Raw genomic sequence first — 26,146 nt, forward strand, 5'->3', positions numbered from 1 at the left:
TACTGTAGGTTACATCTATATTTTCTTTATTGGAAATTAAAACTGAGAAAATTTTAAAATATTACTTCATTTTAAGAAATAATAAGCTAACAGGCTGGCGCAGTTGCTCACACCTGTAATTCCCAGCACTTTGGGAGGCTGAGACAGGTGCATCACCTGAGGTCAGGAGTTCGAGACCAGCCTCGCCAACATGTTGAAACCCCGTCTCTATGAAAAATACAAAAATTAGCTGGGCATGTAATCCCAGCTACTTGGGAGGCTGAGGCAAGAGAATCATTTGAACCCAGGAGGTGGAGGTTGCAGTGAGCTGAGATCGCGCCATCGCACTCCAGCCTAGGGGACAAGAGTGAGACTTCATCTCAAACAAAAAAAAAGAAATAATAAGCTAATTACATGTTGATACACATTTTAAAAAAACATTTAACATGCCTGTATTTTTAAAAAATTAATGAGACAGGTAGTTCTGCTTTACATTATGTGACAGACTCCTCAGATAATAGTGGTCATTTTCCTTTGATACTACATCAAAAGTCAACAAGGAGTAGTAGTTTCTTAATAGTAGGCTGGAATGTGGAATCTGAAACCATCTCAATGAATTTTTCCAACTCTGTTACATTTAAATCCATTGCTCTAACACTGTATCAGATTACATTTGTCAATATCATGGTGGATCTTATCAGAAAAGTATTTAAGTATTGAGAAGTTCACTAAGGTAGACACAAATTTCCCAATATTCTAATTTTCATTTGAAAGCCCAAATTTTATGCCAGGCGCGGTGGCTCAAGCCTGTAATCCCAGCACTTTGGGAGGCCAAGATGGGCGGATCACGAGGTCAGGAGATCGAGACCATCCTGGCTAACAGGGTGAAACCCCGTTTCTACTAAAAATTACAAAAAACTAGCCGGGCGAGGTGGCAGGCGCCTGTAGTCCCATCTACTCAGGAGGCTGAGGCAGGAGAATGGCGTAAACCCGGGAGGCGGAGCTCGCAGTGAGCTGAGATCCAGCCACTGCACTCCAGCCTGGGAGACAGAGCAAGACTCCGTCTCAAAAAAAAAAAAAAAAAAAAGAAAGCCCAAATTTTATCTTTAGCAACAAATAATGTCATTTGTTTTCCTTGATGTGATAGACTCATGTGTTCATTTTCAGTGTGTACTCTAGGTTGTAATAAAATTCATGGAGGACTTTTTTTTTCAACTGCATGAATTTTAGCAGCAGAGCCACTGCTCTGATTCATACTAAAGCAGTTCTATCCCACTGCTTTTGTATCATCAGTGGGAATATAAGCAGAATGCAAAAGGCAAATCATGTCTTGGTATTACAACAAAAATAGTTTTGACCTTGTCAACCCATTAAAATGATATCAAGGAACTCCGTAGGGGTTCACAGGCCACATTTTGAAAGTTACTCTGTTACCATATAACTGATCTCCAACCACCAGCCAAATTACTAGAAGGCAGCCACCAATTCAGAAAAGGAAAATGTGACTGTGATCGCTTTTTCAGGTTGTCCATGTGTATTACTGACCCAACATCCATTATTATAAGTAGAAGGCTACATCTACTATCCAAATTTATTTTTTTGGAACAGGGTCTTGCTCTGTTACTTACGCGGGAGTGCAGGGGCACAATCATAGCTCAGTGCAGCCTCGACTTCCTGGGCTCAAGCTATCCTCCCACCTCAGCCTCCTGAGTAGCTCAGACTACAGGTGTGCACCACCACATCTGGCTAATTTTGTATTTTTCATAGACAGGGTTTCGCTATTTGGCGCAGGCTGGTCTCAAACTCCTGAGCTCATGTAATAACCCTGCCTCAGCCTCCCAAAGTGCTGGGATTACAGGCGTGAGCTACTGTGCCTGGCCTACTAACCAAATTTCAATATGGAAGCACAAAATGATAAAAGATACAAAACAAGCTAATTTAATATGCAAATTTCCTTCCAAGGAACCTAAAACATAAATTTTTCTTTAATTCATCCATTTGTTCTCACATCTGTTGGGCTTTTTTGTGTAGGGTTCTTGCTTGGTATAGAGATACGAAGAGGCTTAGGTTGACAGATCCTGTGGTCAGGGTCCACAAGGGATTAAGCAACAAGGAAAGAGAGCAGAGACACTGAAGTCACACAGATCTGATGTCAAGCTCCAGGTACCCAACCCACAAGCCTGTCTCTGGTGATCTGTGAGCCTTTTTTCCTAGGTGGAGCTGAGGCAAATTCCACCTAAACCTTGGAAGATGAAATGAAATGCATGTAAAGCATTCAGCACAGCTCCTAGCACAAAGCAAGCATATAAATGGAAGCCACTATATGAATAAGGCCCCCTGTGGCAGAGTCCAGAGGAAGGGAGACACATCCAAACAATCATGACACAGCGTGGGAAGTGATAACCAAATGCAATGGGAGTAGAAGAGAAATCAATGGTCTGCTTACATGGGGAAGGTTCTATTATAGTGGAACTATTGTCTCACAGAAGAGGAGCTGGCCCAGTGGTACAGGCAGAAAGGAGCAGAAAGTCCATCTAGACAAACAGAAGGCGGAGCATAGACTGGGCAGGTGGGGCAGCAGGGGTTTGGCAGGATACAAGAGGAAGCTACCCTGGAACCATGTCGCTAAGGGCCTTTAATGCCATGCTAAGGAGCAGAAACATTTACAATAGTTTAAAAAAAAAATGTGTGTAAAGGCTGAGGAATCATAAACTCGCAGTGCTAGCAGGTTATCTGGTCTACTGGTGCGCCTAATGCCTCAGCACACACACATTATCCTTATGCCCATTCTGACCCATTAGCATTCCCCTGGCCCAAGCCTCACTAGTGCCGAAGGAGTGGCAAAGCTCCTCTCAGAGGCTCTGGAACATCAGCAAAGCTGCAGCAGCCAGGGGAATTTGCCCATCATTTTAAAGCACAAATAAAGTATACACTGGGCAAAGCAATTCTATTTCCTCTCTGATGCTTACAAAATCTTGAAGCGTGTAACTTTATCTTCATCCCAGCTCCGGGTCCTGCACACCAATGGAATTTATAGATTGCTCTGACTAATGGAGAAGAAACAGAAAGAGGGTACAGTGCCTCACATTTTCAATTATTACTCCAGCCATCTGTAAGTGAAGTCCAAAGAGGCTGCTTGTCCCTCCTGCCCTTTGGCAGGGACAGAGAATGTCACCCAGGTGTGCCATGTGGATGCACAAGGCCGGCATGAGGACCATTCACAGGTGTGAGTCCGTGCTCCCTTGGCAATTGTGCAGAAGCACATGAAGGTGCACTCAGTGTAAATCCACAGCCAGCTGTGCTGCACTGTGCTCACTTAAGAGATGTGACCATTCAGACAAAAACCACGGAAATCACAGCAATGTCTTACTCACCCAGAATTTTACGAGGAAGAAGGCATTTTGAGGGCCCTTTCCAAACAGTTCCTTTAAGCCACCTTTCTTTTCAGGAAATTTGTCATAAATCTGACGAATGTCCACTGATTCAAGCAATGGGTCACTGTAAGAATGGTTGGCATGCCCAATGTGCACGAAGAGGTGTTTGTTGTACTGTAAGAAACCAAAAGAAACATTCCCATTACAAACTCTTTGATCAACCTGGGACTCATCCATCTTGAACTGGATAAAGAACAGTAGTACCAAAATTCTGGAATTAGGCTTTCGAGCCTAGGATCAATGCTTCTGAAATGATGAGCATGTTTAGAAAAGCGATTATAGCTTAGGGTGGAGACAATCATTGTTTTTTACTGACAAGGACATGTATTTTCCGAAATACCTAAAAAAGGCTTTTTTTTGCAGACACATTAATTACAACAGCTTAAGTTACCCAGCTATCAAACCAAGAAACAATTATATTACCCAATTTCACCTGACAAAACTGAACATGACAGTGATACTCTTTGGAGTCCAATAAGAAATCTGTGTGCAGTTAGCTCATGTCATAACCCAGAATGCACTTGTCTCAGCTCTCCTGGAACAGCGTGGATACAGTGATCTTAGCAATGGTACCCACTTCCTTCTTCCAGTAGGAGTACGAGTGCTGAGCCTCTTTGTCACCAGTCCCCTTAGTAACCAATCCAAAACTTCTGCATAAGGACTGCTCAATATGTCACTGTCAGTGCAAAGTTAGGATTGGGGTATAGATCACAGAGAAAATCTACAAGGCCATACATGGCTGATGAAAAAGAACATAGGTCACTCATTCATGACAAAACAAACAAAAACCTCTAAACCACGTTAAGTCATTTCACTCACAAAGTGAACCCTTTTCTTCCCCTTGCTTTGGGATAAGACATGGTAACTGGACCACAAAGGAGTGTGTCCAAACCAATGGGTCTCAACCCAGGCTACATCAGAATAACCAAGGAGCATTTAAACATCACAAAGGCCTGAGCACAATCTAGATTAAACTGGAATGTCTGAGAATGAGGTCAAACATCAGTAATTTTTAAAGCTTCTTCAGCGAATTCCAATATACAGCCAAATTTGAGAACCACTGGTCTAGACGCTGTACTCCAGAGACCCTTCAGGCATGCCTCTCCCACTGCATAGGCAGTAACACCAACATAATGTGACACAGACCAAGAAACCTGGGGATGCAGGGGCTCCATGGGCCTCAGAACCAAATAGATTTCAATGAGAAACTCCATCTGCCTTCTTTATCTAGCAGTCCAAGTCTGCTCACATTCCAAGTTAAACTGGCAATTCTCCAACTACTATACTGAGTACTAATCTATTCCACAGGAGGTCCCAAGTAACAGAAGGCTTGGGCAAAGCTGAGTATTATACATGGGTTAAGAATATACGGTCCCTGGAACCTAATCATCGGGGCCTGCTTTAAAAAAAAACAACAAAACAAGATTGTGTGGTAGACTCATCCTGCTCAAGTACAATACACTGTGCCTAAGGCAAATTAGCTATGATACTGGGCAAGTGCCTCTCAAGTCTCTAAAATGGGGACCGTGATAGCATTCACTTCACTGGATTGTTACAGGGTTTAAATAAGACACTCCACAGACTTCACCAGGGATCCTAGATCTAACAAGAATAAGCACTCAATAAAATCTAGCTATTATTGTTTTAATAAGACTTCTCCTCTTAGAGATTCAAAGTAAATATTAGAGTATTAAAAGCAGTGCCACTGACTGGGCGTGGTGGCTCATGCCTTTAATATCAGTACCTTGGAAGGCCAAGGAGGGAGAATCATTTGAGCTCAAGAGTTCGAGAACAGCCTGGACAACACAGTGAGACCTCAGCTCTACCAGAAAAAAAAAAAAAAAAAATTCACCAGGTGTGGCGGTGCATGCCTGTAGTCCCAGCTACTTGGAGGCTAAGGCAGGAGGATCACTTGAGCCTGGAAAATCAAAGGTGCAATGGAGCTATGATCATGCCACTGCACTTCAGCCTGGGCAACAGAGTAAGACCTTATCCCTTAAAAAGGCACTTCCATAAAAAAACATTTTTAAACATATAATCTAGAGTTTCTCAAACTCGGTCACAAAATCCTGTGAAATATATCCTGAAGGAGTACTGGTTTAAATCTATAACCTGCTACCCACATGGATCTCTGGCCACCATGCCAAAAGACAGGAGGCTGGACACTCCATCTGATGCCAGTGTTGCATATAGGGGCAGTGCAACTGGGGCCAGTATCTTTTGGAAGAGGACCAGGTCCCTCTCCTATTCAACATCAGAGTGGTATCTTTTCCAAAGCTTCAAAAATCCTAAAAGATATCAGGTGAAGTGAAAAAGAGGACCCTATCAAGCTCTGACATGGATGCAGCTGCATGGACTAGCTGCCTGGCATTAAGACAGAAGCTGGGAGATACTATAAAACAATAGTGTATGCCTGAGAAGTAAGAAAATATTTTTAAAAAGGTTAAAAGTAAAAGTGGGAAGAAATTATTTTTAAACAGGTTAAAAGTAAAAGCTACTGTGTTAGGGAAGTGAGACTTGGGGGTGGGAAGAGGTGAGATTATAAGGGTAGGAGGGAATATCTTTGAGCTTTTTATACATTTTCTCAAATGTTGCCACATCACTTTTTCCAATTATAAACAACAGCCCATGGAAATGTATGAGGCACAGTCATAGCTGCTAAGAAACTTTTGGTCTTTCTAGTCTCAGTGGGAAAAAGTGAAAAAAAAAAAAAAAAAAAAAAACACAGGCAAAGGTGTGGGCACAGACGCTGGTATAAAGGCAATCAGAAACACAAAGTGGAACGTGGAGTACACAGCAAAAGGCACTGTTTCTTTATTACCTAGACAACTGACTATGTATCCATCCATCCAACCCTGATTTATAACTTCTGCTTACAGCTAGCTCTCAGACCTCCCCAGTTCTGGAAGGCACCGTTTCTGTCTATTCTAGTGCCTTCTGCAGGGAGTGAATTTACGGGAGGCATGAGACACAAGCCTTGGGGACCCACTGAGCTGAATCTGAGTCTCCCTTCAGGCTCCTCACTCCTAGCTGTTCTGCCTCGCTAGCTGCCCCAGGCCAGGTCAGAGCTGGGATGAAGTTGAGAAGCTGGGAAACTTGAAGTCTTTGCGCTTAACATCAAATGTCCCTTGAACTGCACTGCACTGCTGGAAATGGGGACCATGGCCCTGACATCCACAGGTCAAGAAGGTGAATGGGGGTAAAATCTACCACATACCGATGGGGACCATGAAGGTGCACCTGAAAAGCAAGGTGCTGAGTGTAAAGCACAAAAGCCTTGGAGCCAGACACAAACCTGAAACCTCAGACTTCTCATCTGTGCAATGGGGATATAATAGCTATAATATTTGCAACATATGTGAATATTAAAGGAACTAATGCTCAGAAAGTGCTCGGCATAGGACCTGGCATATAAGAAATGTTTGACAGGGGCTGGGATTGGTGGCTCACACCTCTAATCCCAGAACTTGGGAGGCCGAGGAAGGTGGATCACTTGAGGTCAGGAGTTCGAGACCAGCCTGGCCAATATGGAGAAACCTCGTCTCTACTAAAAATACAAAAATTAGCTGAGTGTGGTGGCACGCACCTGTAATCCCAGCTACTTGGGAGGCTGAGGCAGGAGAATTGCTTGAACCCAGGAGGCAGAGACTGCAGTGAGCCAAGATCACACCACTACACTCCAGCCTGAGCATAAGAGAGAGACTCCATCTCAAAACAAAATAAAACAAAAAAAAGAAGCGTTCATGTTCAATAAATTATAGCTAAAATGACCATTGTTATAGTTTATTATCATGTGAGATTCACTAGATCCTGAGGTAGAAGCAAAAGAACTTTCCTGCTTTTGCTATCCCTCCTGCCTAGTTAAAAAAAAAAAAAAAAAGAAAGAAACACAAATAAGCCAAGAGCTGGGAACAAGCAGTGAAGCCAAGTGACTGTTCAAATCCCTGATCGTGGCCCACTCATAACCAGCTGCTCAGGGTGTGGGCCTCTCACCTGTGCCTGAAGGAAGGCAGAGAACTTGTGTCCACTGGGCACTGTGAGCAATGGTGTTGCTTATAGATGTGATCTCAGGTAATCTTTGCCTCATGATGCTGCTGGAGGTGGATTTAATTTAAATCATTTCACAGACAAGGAAACAGAAGCTTAGAGATGAACTGACTTGCCTGAGGTCATACATCCAGGAATAGTCCTGGAGTTAATAAAACTTGGATCTGTCAACACCACAGCCCTTGCGTTTGCTGCAAACATCAATCACACTGTCCCCCAGAAGAAAATGTCTAAGCCTTTCCAACACCGTTAAACCAACGTTTTTTGAAAGTTGATTTGGGAAAGGAACAACAACAAAAAAAGTAAACCATGTTTTAAAGCTTCTATGAAGTTAAATTGGAATTATGGACAAACACGATTCACAAACGCATCAGACAGAGTCCACAAAGGTTTCTATTTTGACGAATTTACCTCTGTGTTCAAGGCTGAAATGAACAGAGAAGGGCAGGCTGTCTTTGCCAAAGGAAATTGGGCACTGTCTCTACAAGGCTGGTGACTTGAAACCAAACTCTGACCATTGGCATCTGAGTGGCTTCACTGCTGCCAAGAGGTGGTGACTCTGTTTCTAAGAATACAAAGTACTACAGAAGGTGCCCTGGAGACCACAGCATTGAAACAAACAGACCACCCTCTCTACTTCATTCAACCTGGGTAGGTCAGGAATCCTTCTGTCCCCAAATCCAGAAGGCTGAAAGGAAGATATCTATATGTTGGGTTCAAGTTTTAATGAAATTAATCTAAAAATCATTTGGTGAGGCTCTATTTCCAGTCTTGCCAGTTGCCCTTATAAGGGAAGTGTGCTAAGGTGGATTATTTATTTGCTTCCCTCCTTCCCAAATAAATCCCATTTCTTCTCCAGCAATGGTGGTTTCCCCAAAAGTGAAGGTGGCACATAAAACAAAAAAGGGCAATTCTGTTCTATAGGGCACAAAACAAACACTCATAAAAGAAAACAGGCATTTGGAAGCAAGATATGAGCAGAAAAAAGGTGAATGTCAATGACTCACATATACAAGGCCCAAGACTAGATTTCCTCAATATCCAAAGCAGAGGCTAATTTTGACTTCTCCAAAAAAATCCCCTAGGCACTTAGTAGAGGCACAACTGATAATCAGCATCTCGAGGTCAACGATGGAAAAGGTACTCACTCTGCCTGTTTCTTCTACAGATTTTAGTAGAATGAACCAGCACACCTATCATCCATCATATATGCCAGGCACTGTGCTAGGCACCAGGCATCCATGAGCTAACAACGAAGTGCTCATCTTCGTAGAACCTACAGAGTGATTGTACAGAGCGAGCTTATTGCCTCTAAGAATTGTATCTTTCCCAAATAAATATATGTTCTCATAAATTCCTACAGAGAAGATGGGGATAATAAATACAGTCAATACCACTTCTACATATCACATTAACTAAATCAGCATTTATCGGCTCTTTTTATACGAATGACCTTATTCTCCAACATTAAACATACAGTATTGTTCATTAGCAAGGAGAAAACACATGGAAATCACCTAGAAAACATGAATAAAGTTTCACAAGTCCAAGGCAAAAACCGTAATGAACACCAAGTTACCCACTATACATGAAAGCAGAACACTCTTTCAGATATTTAAGGTATCAGAAAACTGAGCTTCCTTGCAACTTGTTCCCAGGGAGCTGGAGAAGGATATGTTCCTACAAAATGAGGGAATAAATTTTAAAAAGAGATGGGGCCTAACATAGAAGAAAGGTGAAGAAACCAGCCAGGTCAGCAACCAGTCCAGAGTGGATCCATGCAGCTGAGAACTCCTGGCAGGATGTCACCAAGAGAATAGACCTGATTTCTATCTCACCATCTGGAGAAGAACATAAGAGTTCTCCTGGAAACTTTGAGGATGAATTGGTGTAGGTATGTAAAACATTTTTTTAAAAAGACAACCATATACCCCAGAAAAAAAAAAAAAAAGTTTTACAATTAAGAAAATGGTTCCAATATATAACATTAACCACGCTGTGTGCAAAATTTATATGGGTTTGTAAAATTAACTGAATGTTAATTTTTTTTTAACGTGATATAAGTACATAAGGGGACTGAAAGGAAGATGGGTAGGGGGGGCATATACTAAATTTGGAGAACTAAATCGTAGTCTTCTATGTTACGAAGTCAATAGATGAGACCTAAAATCAATGGAATAAGATATACAATATAAGCATGTTATTTAGAAAGGTGGAGGTAAATATATTAATACAAAGACATGGCTGAAAAAGCTGCAAACAATGGTCCCCAAAAAGTAGAACTGGGAGGTGAGGAGTCATGAAGCAGCAGAATACTGCTTTTCCTATGGGCCATGCACTTCAATTTGGCTTACACTATTATTTTATTAAATAAACCACCAATCAAAAACTATCTTGAAAGATTAGAGTTTTTCTGAGGAAGGGAAAGAACCGTAAAAGGAAGCAAAAAACACTACTTCAGGATGTTTATTCTGTGTTGGCCACAAGTTCCTTGGGCTCTAAAGGAGCTCGGGTCAGCCTGCAAAGCCTTCCTACAGCTCAAATGCTCAGGACAGCTGGACAGGAGCTGGGATGCTTGTCTGCAGGTAGGGTTCACCAAAAGGACAGATGTTGCACCAGTAAAACCCTACATGGATCAAGGATGCCATGCGGTACCTAATGCCATCTGAATATGTGGATTTCTATTTTGACTTGGAGAAATGTCCATTTTCTCTTTCTATTGCTATCATCCCTCCAGTTACTCTTCATAGCAGTTGCAAACAAAAATAAAGGTGAATGCAGCTCTCGAAACTCAACCATTCACTTGCAAAGAGCTTCTGAGATACCCTGGGGGTTTAATAAAGGACTTCGTCTTCCTTCAAAGCTGCTCTATGACGTCACTTTGTTTTCTGGTCCTTGCTGTTCTTTGCTGCTTAGCGAGCCTGCAGTGAGGAGTGATGAGCACCTGGACTGTGGAGTCAGGAGGGATCTGGGTTTGAATTCAAACAGTGGCACCACTTCCCAACTGAGTCATCCAGGGCAAGTGATTATAGCCCTCTCTGCTGCAGTTTCCACATCCATAGTGGAAATACGTATACTTAGTAGAAATATAATGCAGGAATAATAATAGTACCTACTGTATCAGAGTGTCAAGAATATTAAATGAGATAATGCAAGGAACACATAACACCATACATAGCACATAATTTGTTGTTGTTACTTTCTGGAAGAATCATGATGTTTCTTTACTTTGGACGAAATAATGTGAAATTAATACTGTCCCTCTGATAACAAAAAAACTGGACATATTAAAACTTAAAGCAGAAATGAAGAGAGGGAAAGTTTCAGACACATTAAGGCGATTCCTACTGTTCTGATGTTACCATCGGTGCTAGGGTGCAGGGTAGCGGCAGTGCAGGGAGGTCTTGTGGGGTCTGGCCTCCGCATTTCCCTCAGGCACACAGTACCCATTCCAGATACCTGCTTCCTACCTTCCTCTAAGGCATGCAAAGTCTGTTCCCAAAAGTGGCGTGGGGGCAGCCTAGGAGGTTGCCCATCACTGTAGATGAAACAAATCACAACGTACAACTTCCAACAGTGGTCACTGGGGCTTTTTTCTCTTTTTAAAAAGACTGCCAATACATTCTAGCGATCTCTGATGAAGGCAGTTCAATCTTTGTGGAAAAGGAAGAAAAAGCCCTACTACAAATCTGCTAGTTCTCGGCATCCGCGAGGTGCCCTCAGACACACTGGGCCCTGCACTGCACCGTCCAACCTGAAGATGGCAGTCTTTTCCTAAACTTGTTCCAAAAATTCTAAGTATTTGAAGAACGTAGTGAAACCTTGAAAAATGACTGCTGTCAAATAATACCAAGAGAAAAATTATAATCCACTTAGGAATTTAAAGAAATCAAGACAAATAACTCATGTCAAGGGATGCTAATGTACAAGCTGGAACAGAACAAGGACAAATCGCCTACATTTACTTCTTGTCACGGTCCTGCCGGGAATGTCTGTACAGCTACCCCCTAGGGCAGGCTGGGCAGCCTGCGGTGGCCCCTGGGGGGATAAGGAACGGCTGCGGAGCCAAGCCAAGAAAGGTTCCCGCACATTCAGCCCAGGAGCTTGCCTATCTGTGCTCACGGTTCCTGCCCAGGAGAAAGTGATTCTGAAGTGAGTTCTCTCCTCAGCTCACTGTTCAGGGCACCAGCTCTGTTCTGGCCACCTGGCCCTGACATGCCACTTCATCCTATGCCCCTCGCTCTTTCCAGAGAGAAACATGAGAAACAAGAAACAAGTGAATCTCTCCTTCCAGGATCTCACACCAAGATGCATCCTTCCCACCTCCCACTCCCAGCACCATCTCCACAGAGGGGCTACTGCTTCCTTAGACAAGAGTATGTCTTCCCCACAGAAGTGCAGCTGAAAGGCCCACCAGCTGAGTGAGCAACCAGGAAGGTAGGTGCATGGGGTGCCGACCTACCAAAGAAAGCAGAGGGGGCCTGGCTGGGGCCTCTGCGAAATGTCTATAGAACCCGGATTTTCAGATGCTTTCAGTGGCCTCCTTCCCAAAGGGTAATGAAGAAAGAGAGGGAGTGGCCAGAGCATCTCAGAAACACTGTGTACAAAGCACCAGCAGACAGGCTGCCGCCACAAGAGGGTGTGCCCTGGGCCTGGAGGGGCTCACAGGTGGCTCGGCAAGGGCTCAGGTTTGTGAGGGGCACAGGGGAGCTCCACACTGAGCCATCGTCCCCTTCCCCGGGAGACACTCCATCTCCTATGTCCTACTGGAAGACCAGGCTTAGAAAAATATGAGAAAAACCTGAGATAAATTCAAGGACTGAGCACAGCCAACTGTCAGACCAGCTGCAGCCTTCCTCCCCAAACCTGGAAGGACAAATGTACTTTCCGATCACTTATTCCAAAGCATGAGATGGGCACATCAATGACACCTGGGTTAGAATATCTAGGCTCTGCTATTTTTGAGCTGAGTGGCTTGAGGCAAGTTGCTTAACCTTTCTGGGCCTTGGCTTCCTCATCTGAGCAGTGATGAACCCTAGCCTGTATCCAAGGTCAAATGAAACAGTCAATGTGAAAGTTCTGCCCAGGCCACACAGAGTCGCATAGATGCTGGTGACCTAGCTTACTGGCATGAGATCACTTCCAAGCCCTGAACTACGGGAGAGAAGGAGCCTCTTTTCTGAAGGACCAGAAACCAGATTTGTTCAAACAGCCATTCTCCACACCAAGATGGAGCAACTGCCTCGGCAGCCACTATAAAACTAGGAAGCTTCTCCAGAGACACTGGTGCCCTTCTCCGTCCTGCCCAGGATAAAGGCAAGAACCCTCCTGGCAACCGGAAATTGAAACCTTGCTGCTGCTTTTTATTTATTTATATTTTAGAGACAGAGTCTCTTCTGTCACCCACGCTGGAGTGCAATGGCACGATCTCAGCTCACTGCAACCTCTTCCTCCCACGTTCAAGCGAATCTCCCACCTCAGCCTCCTGAGTAGCTGGGATTACAGGCACCTGCTATCATGCCCAGCTAAGTTTTGTATTTCTGTAGAAGCGGGGGTTTCACCATGTTGGCCAGGCTGGTCTTGAACTCCTGACCTCAGGTGACCCACACACCTTGGCCTCCCAAAGTGCTGGGATTACAGGCAAGAACCACCGAGCCCAGCCAAAACCTTGCTTCTTATCTTGTGTCTCCAACCTAACCCCCATGCACAGTCATCCCCTCTTCTTTCTTCCACAGGCCTCATCAATGTCATATGTCCTTAGAGCTGTCCTGATCACATTTTCCAAACCAAGACAGGATCTGTGTTCTGACAAAGGAATTTTAGTTATCTGTGAATTTAGGCCATTGAAAGAAGTATAAAAATGTGAAATTAAATCATCCTTGGGCTATTTGACCAACTGCCTTTAGGAAAAAGAATCATGTTATCTGCAGGATATATTTGCAGACCTTCCATGCGGGCTCGACCACAGGCCTGCCAGTCCCCCAGAGGGGAGATCTTGGGCTCCCTCTGACTATGAAGACTGTTAACCCCCACCTCCACATCCAGGAGGTCCAGCCCCTTAGAAATAAAGGTAAGGGCCAGGACACCAGGCAGCAACACTCACTTCCTTCTGGCTGAGGGGGCTGCCATCACTAAGCCCAGTGCCCCTTCAGGAACTCTCTCCTCTCTTGGAGCCCAAATGAAATGTCCATCTGTGGATGGAGAACCATCCCTGCCCTTCCCATTTTCCGTTTTCCAGATAATGGGGTGTCACTTTCTCATACACTGTGAAATTCAGACAAAGTTCAAATAGTCAACCCTGCCATCTAGTAGCCAGGTCCCAGGTGAAGTTACTTAAACTCTCTGAGCTTTCCTGTCTCCAATACATATTTCAACAAGCTTATTTTGAGAATGAAAGGCAAAAGCATTACTACCAAGTCAGTTCTTAGCAGTCCTGCTTCCTCTTCTGTTGCAGGACTCTTCAAATGATATAGGCATCCTTGGTCTCAAACACCCAGTCATTACCATTTATCCTCCTCTTCTCACAGCTCATTAATCCACAAGGCTTTTAAATTTTATCTCCGTAACATCTCTCCCCTCTGCCATTTCCTCAGCCACGGTCCCTGCCCTGGTTTGGTCCTCATCAGCCACCAGCTGGCCAACAGTACAGTTTCCTCCAGCCCTGGCTCTCTCCTGAAGCACAAATCAGATCACATCCTCGCTTTAAAAAGCAGGGTGAGGTAGGAGAATACATATTCATCTTAGACTGTATATGCATTAAAATCTACAAAGCCTCATAAGAGAATAGTAACAGTGGCTACCTACTTAAGGGTAGGATAGGAATGAGAAGGAAGAGACGTCTCCCTTCCATTCTCTTATGCTTGGAGATTTTTTGACCACATAAATTTACTACCTCTATGAAAAGTTTAATTGATTTTAAAAATTAACTGAGGCCGTGCATGGTGGTTCACATCTGTAATCCCAGCACTTTGGGAGGCTGAGGCAGGCAAATCACTTGAGGTCAGGAGTTTGAGACCAGTCTGGACAATATGACAAAACCTTGTCTCTACTAAAAGTTCAAAAATTAGCCAGGCATGGTGCCTCACGCCTGTAATCCCAGCTACTTGGGAGGCTGAGGCAGGGGAATTGCTTGAACCCGAGAGGTGGAGGTTGCAGTGAGTCATGGTTGCGCCACTGCACTCCAGCCTGGGTGACAGAGCAAGACTCCTTCTCAAAAGTAATTGAAAAATATTGACTCCTGTTAGAATTTCAGTAGAGTACAAAGCACCTAGTGAGCACATTCTCGCAAGCTTGATCCCTGTCCAGATCTCTGGCTCAATTTCCTTTCACATTACTGTAAGACATTCAGGTTCAGAAGCATTTGTGGAGTGCTCAGTATGTTCAGAGATATTACTAAATGTAATTATCACAGTGAGCGTGGCAGCGATCCTGTTATGTCCACTTAAGACAGACTGGAAACTGAGGCTGAGCTGTGAGGTAATTTGCCCCAAATCTCAAACAGCTGCTAAGAATTCTAGTATCAGTCACCTCTTTGCTGCAACTAGAGCATGATGAAAGATAGGCTCTAAAGCAGCGGTCCCCAGCCTTTTTGGCACCAGAGACTGGTTTTGTGGAAGACAATTTTCTATGAGTTGGAAAAGGAACTCAGAGGAAACCCAGAGTAACCATCTACCCAGTGTGGAAGGCCCTCAGAGGTCTGGCCTTGCTTGGGGAGCTCCTACTTTACAGACAGCTATTTTTAACTTTCGAACTTTGTCTTTATTTCTTCAAAAGTACAGTGATGTGGTTAAGAATACAGACTGGCGGCCGGGCGCGGTGGCTCAAGCCTGTAATCCCAGCACTTTGGGAGGCCGAGGCGGGCGGATCACGAGGTCAGGAAATCGAGACTATCCTGGCTAACATGGTGAAACCCCGTCTCTACTAAAAATACAAAAAACTAGCCGGGCGTGGTGGCGGGCGCCTGTAGTCTCAGCTACTCAGGAGGCTGAGGTGGGAGAATGGCGTGAACCCAGGAGGCGGAGCTTGCAGTGAGCTGAGATCACGCCACTGCACTCCAGCCTGGGAGCACAGCGAGACTCCGTCTCAAAAAAAAAAAAAAAAAAAAAAAAAAAGAATACAGACTGGTGGTAAACCTTGGCACAGTCACCATTCTTGGAGATAGATCTTGATAACTTTATTCAGCATTTCTGAGCCACGGTTCCTTTATGTATAGACTGGACATAATGCTCAGCATACTAAAACAGAGCTCATAAATGCTGGTGAGGATCATTATTGACATAATATATAAATAAGTTTCTTGGTTGGGTATGGTGGCTCACACCTGTAATCCCAGCACTTTGGGAGGCTGAGGTGGGTGGATCGCTTGAGCCCAGGAGTTCAAGACCAGCTTGGGCAACATGGTAAAACCCCATCTCTACTAAAAACACAGAAATCAGCTGGGCGTGATGGCGCATGCCTATAGTCCCAGCTACTTGGGAGGCTGAGATGGGACGATCCCTTGAGCCTGGGACGTCGAGGCTGCAGTCAGCTGTGATTGTGCCACTACATTCAAGCCTGAGCAATGCAGTGAGACCCTGTCTCAATTAAAACAATAAAAATAAAAATAAATCAGTTTCATATGTTGAGCGAATGTGTGCCTTCCCTGATTGGGTTTGTTCCTGTACTGTATCACGGAACTTCTCTTCTGCAAGGCAGTGAGTGCTTCCTCAAAATCTAAAGAGAACAATCTCTTTGCCTCTTTCTCCACCCACAACTCTTCCCTCCTCTGGTTGTGTAACTCCCGCCTAAGTAAATCCCTTCTGTGCTCTCTTCCTGGCTCCTGCTCACTGTGGCATCCAGACCAAAACAGGCAGGAGACACACAGCCTGGTGCCCGGGCAGTTTGAGCAGGCAGGGCTTTGCCAGCTGCTGCCCTGTGGAGGGCTGGAGGAACCCACCGTGCCCCAGAATTGAGGTGGAGGAATCACTCCAGGCTTTATCAGGAAAACCACTCCCTATGTACTTTCAGGATTTAGCTGACAGCTCAGCCAGGCCCGGTTTTCATCTACCTAACTTGGCCTCCAGAAACTGGACCCTGATTTCAGGGAGGCCCCTTTTAAATAGCCCACCCTGGGTGGAGGATATCACACTTAACACTTGAGGTCCTTTGATATGCAACACTGAAATCATGTAGAAAGTGTATTTCCAACTCAAATAGTCTCTGTTTTTTACACTCTTCCTTCCTTTCTTCACCCTCTGCTGTTTTTCTCTTAGCTTCTAGTAGAGCCAAAGGTAACAGAGGGACTGATTCGCTGGTTCTCCTCCAACATAAACCACCACCAACTTGGGGAAGCTGCTGTCTGGTTTACACACAACATGGAGCCAGCAGGGGGCGATCATCCCCCTAATTATTCTCCCATTGGCTCCTTATAGCCCTGGGCTACAAAAACAGACTACTCATCAGATACAAATGGACCGTACAGCCTTTTGGTCACAATCTCAGGATGTGGAGACCTGGATCTAAATCCTATTTCCCATGTCAGTTGACTGTCTAACACTGGGCAAGCTACTTCATAAAGATTACATAAGATAATGCATAGTGTTGGCACACAGAAAATATTTAGTAAATGTTGGCCATCACTATTGCTAGGAGTGGAGGGGTTGTGAAGAAGTCTTCAGTGTTGGCAAGGGTGACATATGTGGTGAGCCAACAAGTAAATTTCAGAAAACGCTGGTTCTAAGGCCACTTCAGACTAAAGAGGAGACAAACTAAGGTTCTTCTCTTGGCTTTGCTGGTACCAAAGTGTGCAACCATGTCTTTTTTTGAGACGGAGTTTCACTCGTCACCCAGGCTGGAGTGCAGTGGCGCAATCTCAGCTCACTGCAACCTCCGCCTTTTGAGTTCAAGCGATTCTCCTGCCTCAGACTCCCAAGTAGCTGGGATTATAGGTACCCTCCACCATGCCCAGCCAATTTTTGTATTTTTAGTAGAGATAGGGTTTCACCATGTTGGCCAGGCTAGTCTTAAACTTCTGACCTCAAGTGATCCTCCCACCTTGGCCTCCCAAAGTGCTGGGATTACAGGCATAAGCCATCGCACCCGGCCAACAATCATGTCTTATCTTCTCTGAAGAGATGGTACAGGCAGGCTGGGGTGCAAAGCTGGCTATTATAAGGCAGCATCTCTCTAAGCCTCTTCCGTAGAAAGGAATAGAATAACCTACCTCACAGAGCTCAGTAAACATGAAAGAAGTCACTAATGACAAATAGCATGGAACCTGGCTACATAGTTTCTTTTTTTGCCAGCAATACCTATCAGTTCTCTTCTCTACTAAAATTACTTTATAACCCCTTGGGTCTAAGGAGCCTAAGCCATTACATGGAAGTAGGGGGAAACCTATGTACATGTCTGTCTGTAACAAAGATCTAGAGAATCCAAATGCAAAGTTTAACTTGTTTAGGGCCCTTTAATTATTGGTCACTTTGTTTGCTTCCTTGTCAAATTAATGTGGTTAATGTTGGATGTTAAATTTTAAGTACTGTATGCCCAAATTTGTTAAAATGTATCGGCTGAGTTTATTTTAGATGGCCTTAATGTTTCTGTTGTTGGAGTAAAAATACAGCAAAATTAAAGTCTGAGAAGTCACAAAAACTCTAAGAGCCAAAGAAACTATCTACATGATACAAATTTTTCAGCGTAACCTTAGCCCTGAAGTACCATTATACCTTGATTGTAATAGCACCTTGTGTTTGTCCAACAAAGCACACAGTATTTAACTTGAGAGGCTGGTACTTAAGATACTGTCAAATGCTTTAAATAATTTTATTAATTCTCCATCATTTCAACTGGTCAGCCACCACTTTTTCCCTCTAGCACAAGAACCAACCTTCGGGCCCTCACATGTCCACTAAAATCAAATATAGATCCTATTCACAATCTGCCACATTCATTTGCACACATTAAATCACTTGTGTTCAACTGCAGAATGAGTGTTTGTAACATAGGAATATCAGAAGCAACACCAACAATAGCGACTGAGGTTAGGCAAAATAATTTCACAGCAGTGATAGAGCTCTGGTTGGTAATGTCTAATGCACATCACTTAGTACATAATATAAGCCAGAAACATCAACATATCTACTGGGGGTATTATTTTCTGAAATTATACACTTTTAATCCAAAAAGCAAGTAACTTTCAATTGTGAAGAAGGCTGGGGCATGGCAGTGCATAACTGTAGTCCCAGCTACTCGGGAGCCTGAGGCATGAGGATCACTTCAGCCCAGGAGTTTGAGGCCAGCCTGCGGAACACAGTAAGACCCTATCTCAAAAAAAAAAAAAAAAAAAAAAAATCAGTTGTGACAAAGGACCATTATTCCACATAAGCAGTTAGCATCCCCTGACATACTGAGTATTTATTTGCTTGGGTAGTTCTTGTGTTCTCCACCCAAGTGTGGGCTCCATGAGAAAAAGAACTTTGTTTTGTTCACTACCGAATTTCTAACACCTGAAACAGTGGCTGGCATGCAGTCGGTGCTCAAAAAGTACTTGTTAAATAAATTCTAATTTTTCTCAGTCCCCAATTCATATCCCCTAAAATATAACTATCTTTCTCAAAGGGCCCAAGGGTGTTACACCAGGCCTGCCTTCATTTCAGGGCCTTTTAAGTCACGTGTTAGAGTCTATATAAGTCAAGCTTTTTTATTCAACAGCAGGCCAGATCCAGTTTACCCATTCAGATTATTATGTGTATTCTGAATGTACCTAAAACACGTATCTCTGACCTCTACTCTAGTGACTTAGTGGGTCCTGACTTTCCTACAATAGTCACCGATTTAATATACTGCCACATACACTTCAGCTTCATCACCTCTGGAATATTCTGCTCCCTTATTCTCTCCCTGTCCAATCCTCCATCTCTCAGCTTAAGGGCTACTTCCTCAAGGAAGCTTGCCCTATTTCCTGTTACTTACAGCGTTCAGTATTCTTCCTTCCTAGAAGTCACAGCACGTTGCAATGATCTCTCAGATAATCATCTGTTTCGTGTCTGTCTCCCCTACTAGGCATTCTACTCCCCAGGGGCTGAGGCTGTGGCTGTCTGGGTAGCAATGAGCCCCTCTCCTGTGCAGCTTCTTGCACATGAATGTTTGTAGAATGGTCTGAATGATTCAAAATATTTAGCCCAACAAATACAACAAAAAAAGGCAATCAAGCCTTCTCGGCCCTAAGAGGTCCATAACTGGAGAGTACAGTTAACAATGAGGGAGCTACTACAATATTTTAATTTCTTTTAAAAAGAGAGAATTTTTATAAATGATTCCACAGTATTTTAACCAGGGAAGCAAAAATCACGTGGGAACTTTTGCCTTCCAGTGCCTTGGAGCTGTTTCCTAAAAAAAAAAAAAAAACGGTCATATGCAAAGAGAAATTTGCTCACACAGGAGATATTCAGACTGAAAAGACAATTCAAGAGACCCTCAAAATTGGGAGGTGGTCTTTTACGATAGTGAAAAGGGGGCATTGAAATACAAGATTTGGGCTCCTGGTACCCTCTGTTTACTGACTAGATATCTTGAGTAAGTCATTTAGTATGTCTGGGCCTCAGTTTCTTTATCCATAAAATGGGGAAACAGAACCTATCACAGGAAAAACAGAACCTATCTGATGGGATACTATGAGGACGGAATGAAATACTCAACCACAAAGTACTCCGTAAACAACAAAGTGTCATGGAAACATGAGTTACAAGAGGCAGAAGCAGTATCTGGGCCAAAGCCCAGCCTTCAACCAAAGAACTAAGTCAGCTTCCCAGAAAGAACCAGCAGTACAGAGTAACGCAGGGCATCTTTCAGTCTGTCTTAATGCCTTCCACTTAGATGGATGGAACCCTCACCATCACTCTTCCTGTTAGCCACTCAGCTGCTTGGAAGGAGTCATCCAATTGGCCTTCACTTCTCCTTCCTGGTCCCAATAGCCCCATTTGCTTGTAACTGTCCTGATGGGCCCAATTTACATTCCTTCCCTCATTTTTTCCCCCTAATTTGGAAGCAGCTCTATTTTTCCACCAGCTCCCAAAGTTCACAATTTGTGGACAAAGACATCAGTGGGCCACATATGGGTTCTCCACTCTGGTGATGGCTGGTCAAGCCCCTCTGCCCCACGGGAGGCCTTTCCTCAAGCCGAAGTGCACACACTCCCGTGAGAGGTCACCTCCAGTTGTTCAGCATCTCAGTTATCTACCACAGGCTCTTAACTCATTCCTGACACTTTCTCCCGATAATAGAAATGACAGTAAGCCAGGCAACACACAGAGAGCCTGGGACTTAAGAGATGGGAAGGATGGGGTGAGATAGAGAATGTGGTGAGAGTTGGTGAGGATCTCAGAGACAAACTAAGGATTGGGCTCACCCACACACAGATGCAATGCTCATACTCACAGCCAAGGAGTGGGTGTGAAGAAAGGGTACGGGGCTTGTTGGGTGGGGAAGAAGGGAGGATCACATATGTATGGGAAATGCCTGGCTGAGAAACAATGGGACGATGGGTACAAGATGGGGGTGGGGGAGGTAGGAAAGAAGAAAGTGACAAATAGAGTCCAGATGCCAATGTTACTGGTATTTATGATATTATAATGCGCTGCACTCTATGGCAAACTGTTAAAGTGCCATTTTGTTACTTCTTCTTTTTTTTATTTTTTTGAGATGGAGTCTCGTTCTGTTGCCAAGCTGGAGTGCAGTGGCGCGATCTTGGCTCACCACAACCTCCGCCTCCCGGGTTCAACCAATTATCCTGCCTCGGCCTCCCGAGTAGCTGGGACTACATGAGCGTGGCCATGTATTTTTAGTAGAGACGGGGTTTCACCATTTTGGTCAAGATGGTCTTGATCTCCTGACCTTGTGATCCGCCCGCCTCAGCCTCCCAAAGTGCTGGCCACTTAGAGAATAACTTGCTATCTTGAGAAAACAGAGTTGGAAAGAGAGTATGGAATAACAGCTAAATGTTTAGGCTTTAGAGTTTTCAGGACCTGAGCTTGAATCTCTAATCCATCAGAGATTAACTGTGTGACTTTGGGAAAGTTATACTGTTTCCTTATTTGTCAGTCAGTACCTAGCTTCCTAGGGTTTTTATGAGGATGAATTGTGATCACATATCTAAATAAACTGTGTGACTTTGGGAAAGTTACACTGTTTCCTTATCTGTCAGTCAGTACCTAGCTTCCTAGGGTTTTTATGAGGATGAATTGTGATCATATATCTAAATAACTCTGCATGGGACCAGGGGGGCAAGGCTCAATAAATGTTACTTCTTGTTAAATTTTACAAAACATAAGAGCTTGCAAATGTCTCGCTCTCTGACTCAAGTATTCCCTACAGCACCTTGGGGTCCAGGACAATTATACACCTCTAGCTCTGCTGTTTTCTACAAATCTGCCAATAGGAATCCCTTTTTACTTAATCAAAAGGCTATTCTTTACTAGGCCTGTTTTCACACAGGATATTTGTCAGGCATGGAGCAGCGGTAAAGGAGGAAAGAAAGAGAAGCAAGAAGGTGAACAGTAAAAGGAAAGAAATCCTGGATTTAAGACACACCTCTCTGGGCACACTCACCGAGTCTGGGTCTCGCTGCTGCTCGAGAAAAGCTGAAAATTCCACCAGGCGAAGCTTGGTTGTGCCAATGGAGCGACCTTGCCAGGCAGGGACCGAGGGAGCTGGGGCTGATGCAGGCTCAAACCCTGAAAGAGCAATTGTCACCTTTGATGGTGGTCACTCACCTCCCCTTGGGCCTCAGGCAAATACTGGAATAGGGCTCTACAGATGACCCAGAAGGAAACGCCATCAGCCCCCTCTCCACCAGGTCTGGCGGGGAGAACTCAGGTGATGATAGATGCTGGCTGAGGACCCCAGTGATGGTGAACAGTCAGATAAGCACAAAGCACGTGTTCCTCATTAAGCCAACTTCAGCTACAGTTAAGGGCTGCAGCATGAGGACATCCATCCTGGACCGAGGGGTCTACTTGGGGACCAAGCCAAGAATGACGGGATAATGAGAAGTGAATGCTTCCAAAGACTTCCTGTAAGACCCGGACATGCTGCGCACTTCTTGTGTTTGTCCATCTTCCTGAAGACTGTGGTCACTAGCACTATAGAATATTCTCTGAATGCTCCATGGTACTGGGGAACAGGGCAATATGTGAAAGCATTTTCAGTTTGGGGAATCCGTAAGGCAGAGCAGTGACTTTTATACTGTATACCTCGAGTAGTGCAAAGGAGTAATTCCACCAAGCCTCGTGCCAGTTCAGTGGGACACGCTGCAAAGACAGCCTCAATTCCTTGTGCTGTGACATCTACCTTTGAACCTCTGAGGTCAAGCAGTCACCACTTCTAGGCAAAGTGTGGGACATGCTTCAGGCTCTCCTTCTCTAGGCCAAACAGTGCAAGGTTTTTTACATGCATATGGGGGGATTGGGGGTACGCTTTGTGGGGAAGGAGACAGGTAGGCTGGACAGATTCATGTTTTCCACTTTGAGCTTCCATGTACTCTCTCCTTTGAAGAAAGGTAGCGGCACCAAAATCTACTTATCTAAGAAAGGGTGAATGAAACCCTATCTACCCTCAAGACTTAGACTGCCTAATTTGGTCAGTTTTTATTGAGGAATATGCTGCAGCAACTTCACCTTCTGAGGATAATCACGATGAGGCTTCCTGTTTCTTATACCATCTGAAAAGCTCTTGGGAGATGACTGAAGGGAATCAGGACCTGGCAGAGGTCACCCCTGTGGCCCTCCTGAGCTCCAGGCTACCCAAGGATCCTGCAAGTCAGGGGCAATGTGCAGCTGTGGCAAAGTTGAGCATCTCTTGACTCAGGGAACAAAGTGCCAGCCCCAGCTGTTAACTGTGTGGGGCTGTGCTCCCAAAAGGGAGTTTCAGGGAGACTCACCTGGAATGGGGGCTGTGACTGCTGGCTGGATGGGGTAGGCCTGCTGCACAAAAGGCTTGACGCTGGGAACAGAGAGATGGCAGACAGAGTCAGAGATCATATCTGCAGCAGCGGCTATTATCCAGGTCCCACCATGACCTCCCAGTGGGAGGTCCTTCACTGCTGTGGTCCCTGCCTGCAGGTGGTAGCCTCTGCCTTTGCCCAGGCAGAGGCAGTTGTTCCATAAACCAACAGAGACCAGCAGCCAGCTAGGGATCAAACCACCAAGCCTCATGCCAGTTCAATGGGACACGCTGGAAAGACAGCCTTAATTCCTTGTGCTGTGACATCTGCCTTTGAACCTCTGAGGTCAAGCAGTCACCGCTTCTAGGCAAAGTGTGGGACATGCTTCAGGCTCTCCTTCTCTAGGCCAAACAGTGCAAGGTTTTTTACAGCATACAGGCAGGATTTCCTTTCTTTTATCCCAAAATAGCCCTTATTTTCCAGTTTACTGATCTTTCTTTTCTTGCCCCCAAGGCATCAGTAGGATTTGTCTACTAGCCACCCTACCACTGGGCCAGCAAGAATGAAATGGGCTAGAGGAATACCTGTGCCGCCCTTTCTCAGGCAAGGAAGACCACAGCTCAGCCTTCAATACCATGAAGGAAGAGGGGTTCACTTCTTGATTCCAGCTGGACGACTGCTAATACTTAAGGTGGCAGTGAGGTGCTTCCACCTCTCCCAGATCTGAAAAGCCAGTCTCTTTTCTGCTAGGGGCCTCAGTAGACAATAAGGAGGGGATGCCTTCTGGGACTTCAGTGTAATGCTCCTTTCTCCTCCAGGCCCTGAGACAGTATGGCCCAGGAAAAGCTCTCCCCAGGTGGGCTGGTACCAGCCCCTAGTTGTCAGTGCCCACCCCTCAAGACTTACTCTTGTGAGGATCCTGGCTGCCCTGTTTGAATCATTCCCGGCCAGAACTGGAAGGCAAAATGCAGAGGCCTCAGACTTACGAGTTTACTTCAAAGCACAGTTTAGGATGCGTACGCATCGCAACCCCTGCTAAAAGACAGCAGGTTTGATCACCCAACAGAATCGCCTTGCCAGAGTGCAAATGCAGTCACCACTTGCACAAGACCACAACCTATATTCTTGGCCTGGCAACCCAGAGCTCCCTCTAGCTCCTCCTTCCTGAAAATCCCCCCAAGGGCAGAGGCAGGCAGCAGCTCCTCAGTGTTTTCCTTACACCTAAGCAAAGATCTGGGTGTGCTGCAGGGTGCTTACAAATATTTTAACTGATTGATTTATCCATGTACCCTCCCTCCATTCTGAAACATTCCCTGCATAATATTCTGCCTCAATAGCACTGAAGGCCCAGCAAGGCAGAGGACAAAGCTTGAACAAGGCCAGGAGCTCCAAGAGGCAATGCAGGCAGCATCTCCGCAGAGAGCTTCCCTGCAGCGATTGGTGTGCGCTGGAGACGCAGCATGACATAGAGGAGGGAAAGAGCAGCCTCAGGAGTCAAGCAGCCCTGGGGCTGATTCTTGACATCACTATCCATTCCACTAGGATCCCAGCTATCCAAACTCTTGTTTTGCTACTGAATAACCTCAGCTTTTTCATCTGCAAAATGGCAATGACAATAAGAAGCATTTAAGATTACCTGGAGGATTGAGATTACAACATAATGTTATGCTTCTCAGCCTTTGGTAGGTGTCAAAATTGTAAATGTTAATAGAATACCTTGTCCCTTTAGGGGCTAGCTGCCCCTGAAGACGGAGGGACAGAGACCAAGGGCCAGGAAAAAGATAAAGAGAGAAGAGGCCTGAGCCCAACCCAGAAAGGCACATTTAATTCCATGTCTTCAGGGACTCAGAATTCCTTCCTCTTCTGATTTTCTCCCTCTTCCTTTTCATTTTTTCTTTTCTTCTTCTTCTCCTCCTGCTTCTCCTATCCCTCTCTTTCTCTCTAGCTCTCTGCCTCCCTTCCCTCCTTACTTTCACCACTTAGACTCAGTTATCAGTTGACAAGGTAGCCTTTGCCCTCTCACATACCTGACCCACGTGACAAGAAATGGAGGTGGGAGGCTTAACACTGGCCCATGCCAACCCCAACCCCAGCAGCTGTCATTACTGGACTGAGCTCATGACTTACCCCTGGCGCCCCTGGGAAGGTCGGGCGTGGAATCCCAGGCAGCCCCAGCTTGTTGTGAATGGCAGTGGCCGAGACGATCTGGGCTGAGGACATGGCTGCCATGTGCTGAAGGGCCTTATCCTTTGCAGTCTGATCCTTGAAGGTGACAGTGACACACCGACTTAATACATAATGCATGGCTACCAGGCAGGTTACACAGGCACAGCCACGAGCACATGGACTAAAATACAGAGCCACAAAATAGGCCAAAAAAGCAAACATGCATGGATAAATAACACAGCCAGAAGGCTAAACCACACTCAACCTACCGTACCTCTCAACATTTACTGGGAAGACCCAATGGGGCAACGCTTTTTTGTAGGGATTAAATCCATTTTCCAACAGAATGTGAAGCCTCTCAGAAGAGTGGACAATGTGTTTATTTAGCTTTTCAGCTTCCAGAAGGAGATTTCTCCAATTACTTAAAACATTTAAGGAAGAAAAAAAAAAATAAAGGACCTGCTTTTAAGCAAACGGATGGGAAGAGGGGTGAGCGAAGACATGTAGCTGTGGACTGGGGTAGGACTGTCCACAGAGCTTGAGGAGCCCTATCTGTGTGTCCTGGCTGTCACAGGGCCACGGTCCCAGGAGCTGCTGGGGTCAT

General features: G+C 44.9%; 1 protein-coding gene across 3 annotated transcripts in view; it reads right to left on the reverse strand.

Moving 5' to 3' along the window:
- The window catches only part of TEAD1 (TEA domain transcription factor 1), a 273,397-nt gene that overhangs the window by 39,607 nt on the left and 207,644 nt on the right, over window positions 1-26,146 (reverse strand). For all 3 annotated transcript variants that reach the window (XM_025356169.1, XM_025356170.1, XM_025356168.1), the window contains 5 exons: window positions 25,504-25,638; window positions 24,283-24,329; window positions 23,374-23,435; window positions 22,044-22,168; window positions 3,354-3,527 (listed from right to left, as the gene is read on the reverse strand). In XM_025356169.1, the coding sequence (XP_025211954.1) occupies window positions 3,354-3,527; window positions 22,044-22,168; window positions 23,374-23,435; window positions 24,283-24,329; window positions 25,504-25,638 (543 nt within the window). The remainder of the gene's footprint in view (window positions 1-3,353; window positions 3,528-22,043; window positions 22,169-23,373; window positions 23,436-24,282; window positions 24,330-25,503; window positions 25,639-26,146) is intronic.

This window comes from Theropithecus gelada, chromosome 14 (assembly GCF_003255815.1).
Source record: "Theropithecus gelada isolate Dixy chromosome 14, Tgel_1.0, whole genome shotgun sequence".
In the NCBI taxonomy this organism is placed as follows: domain Eukaryota; kingdom Metazoa; phylum Chordata; class Mammalia; order Primates; family Cercopithecidae; genus Theropithecus; species Theropithecus gelada.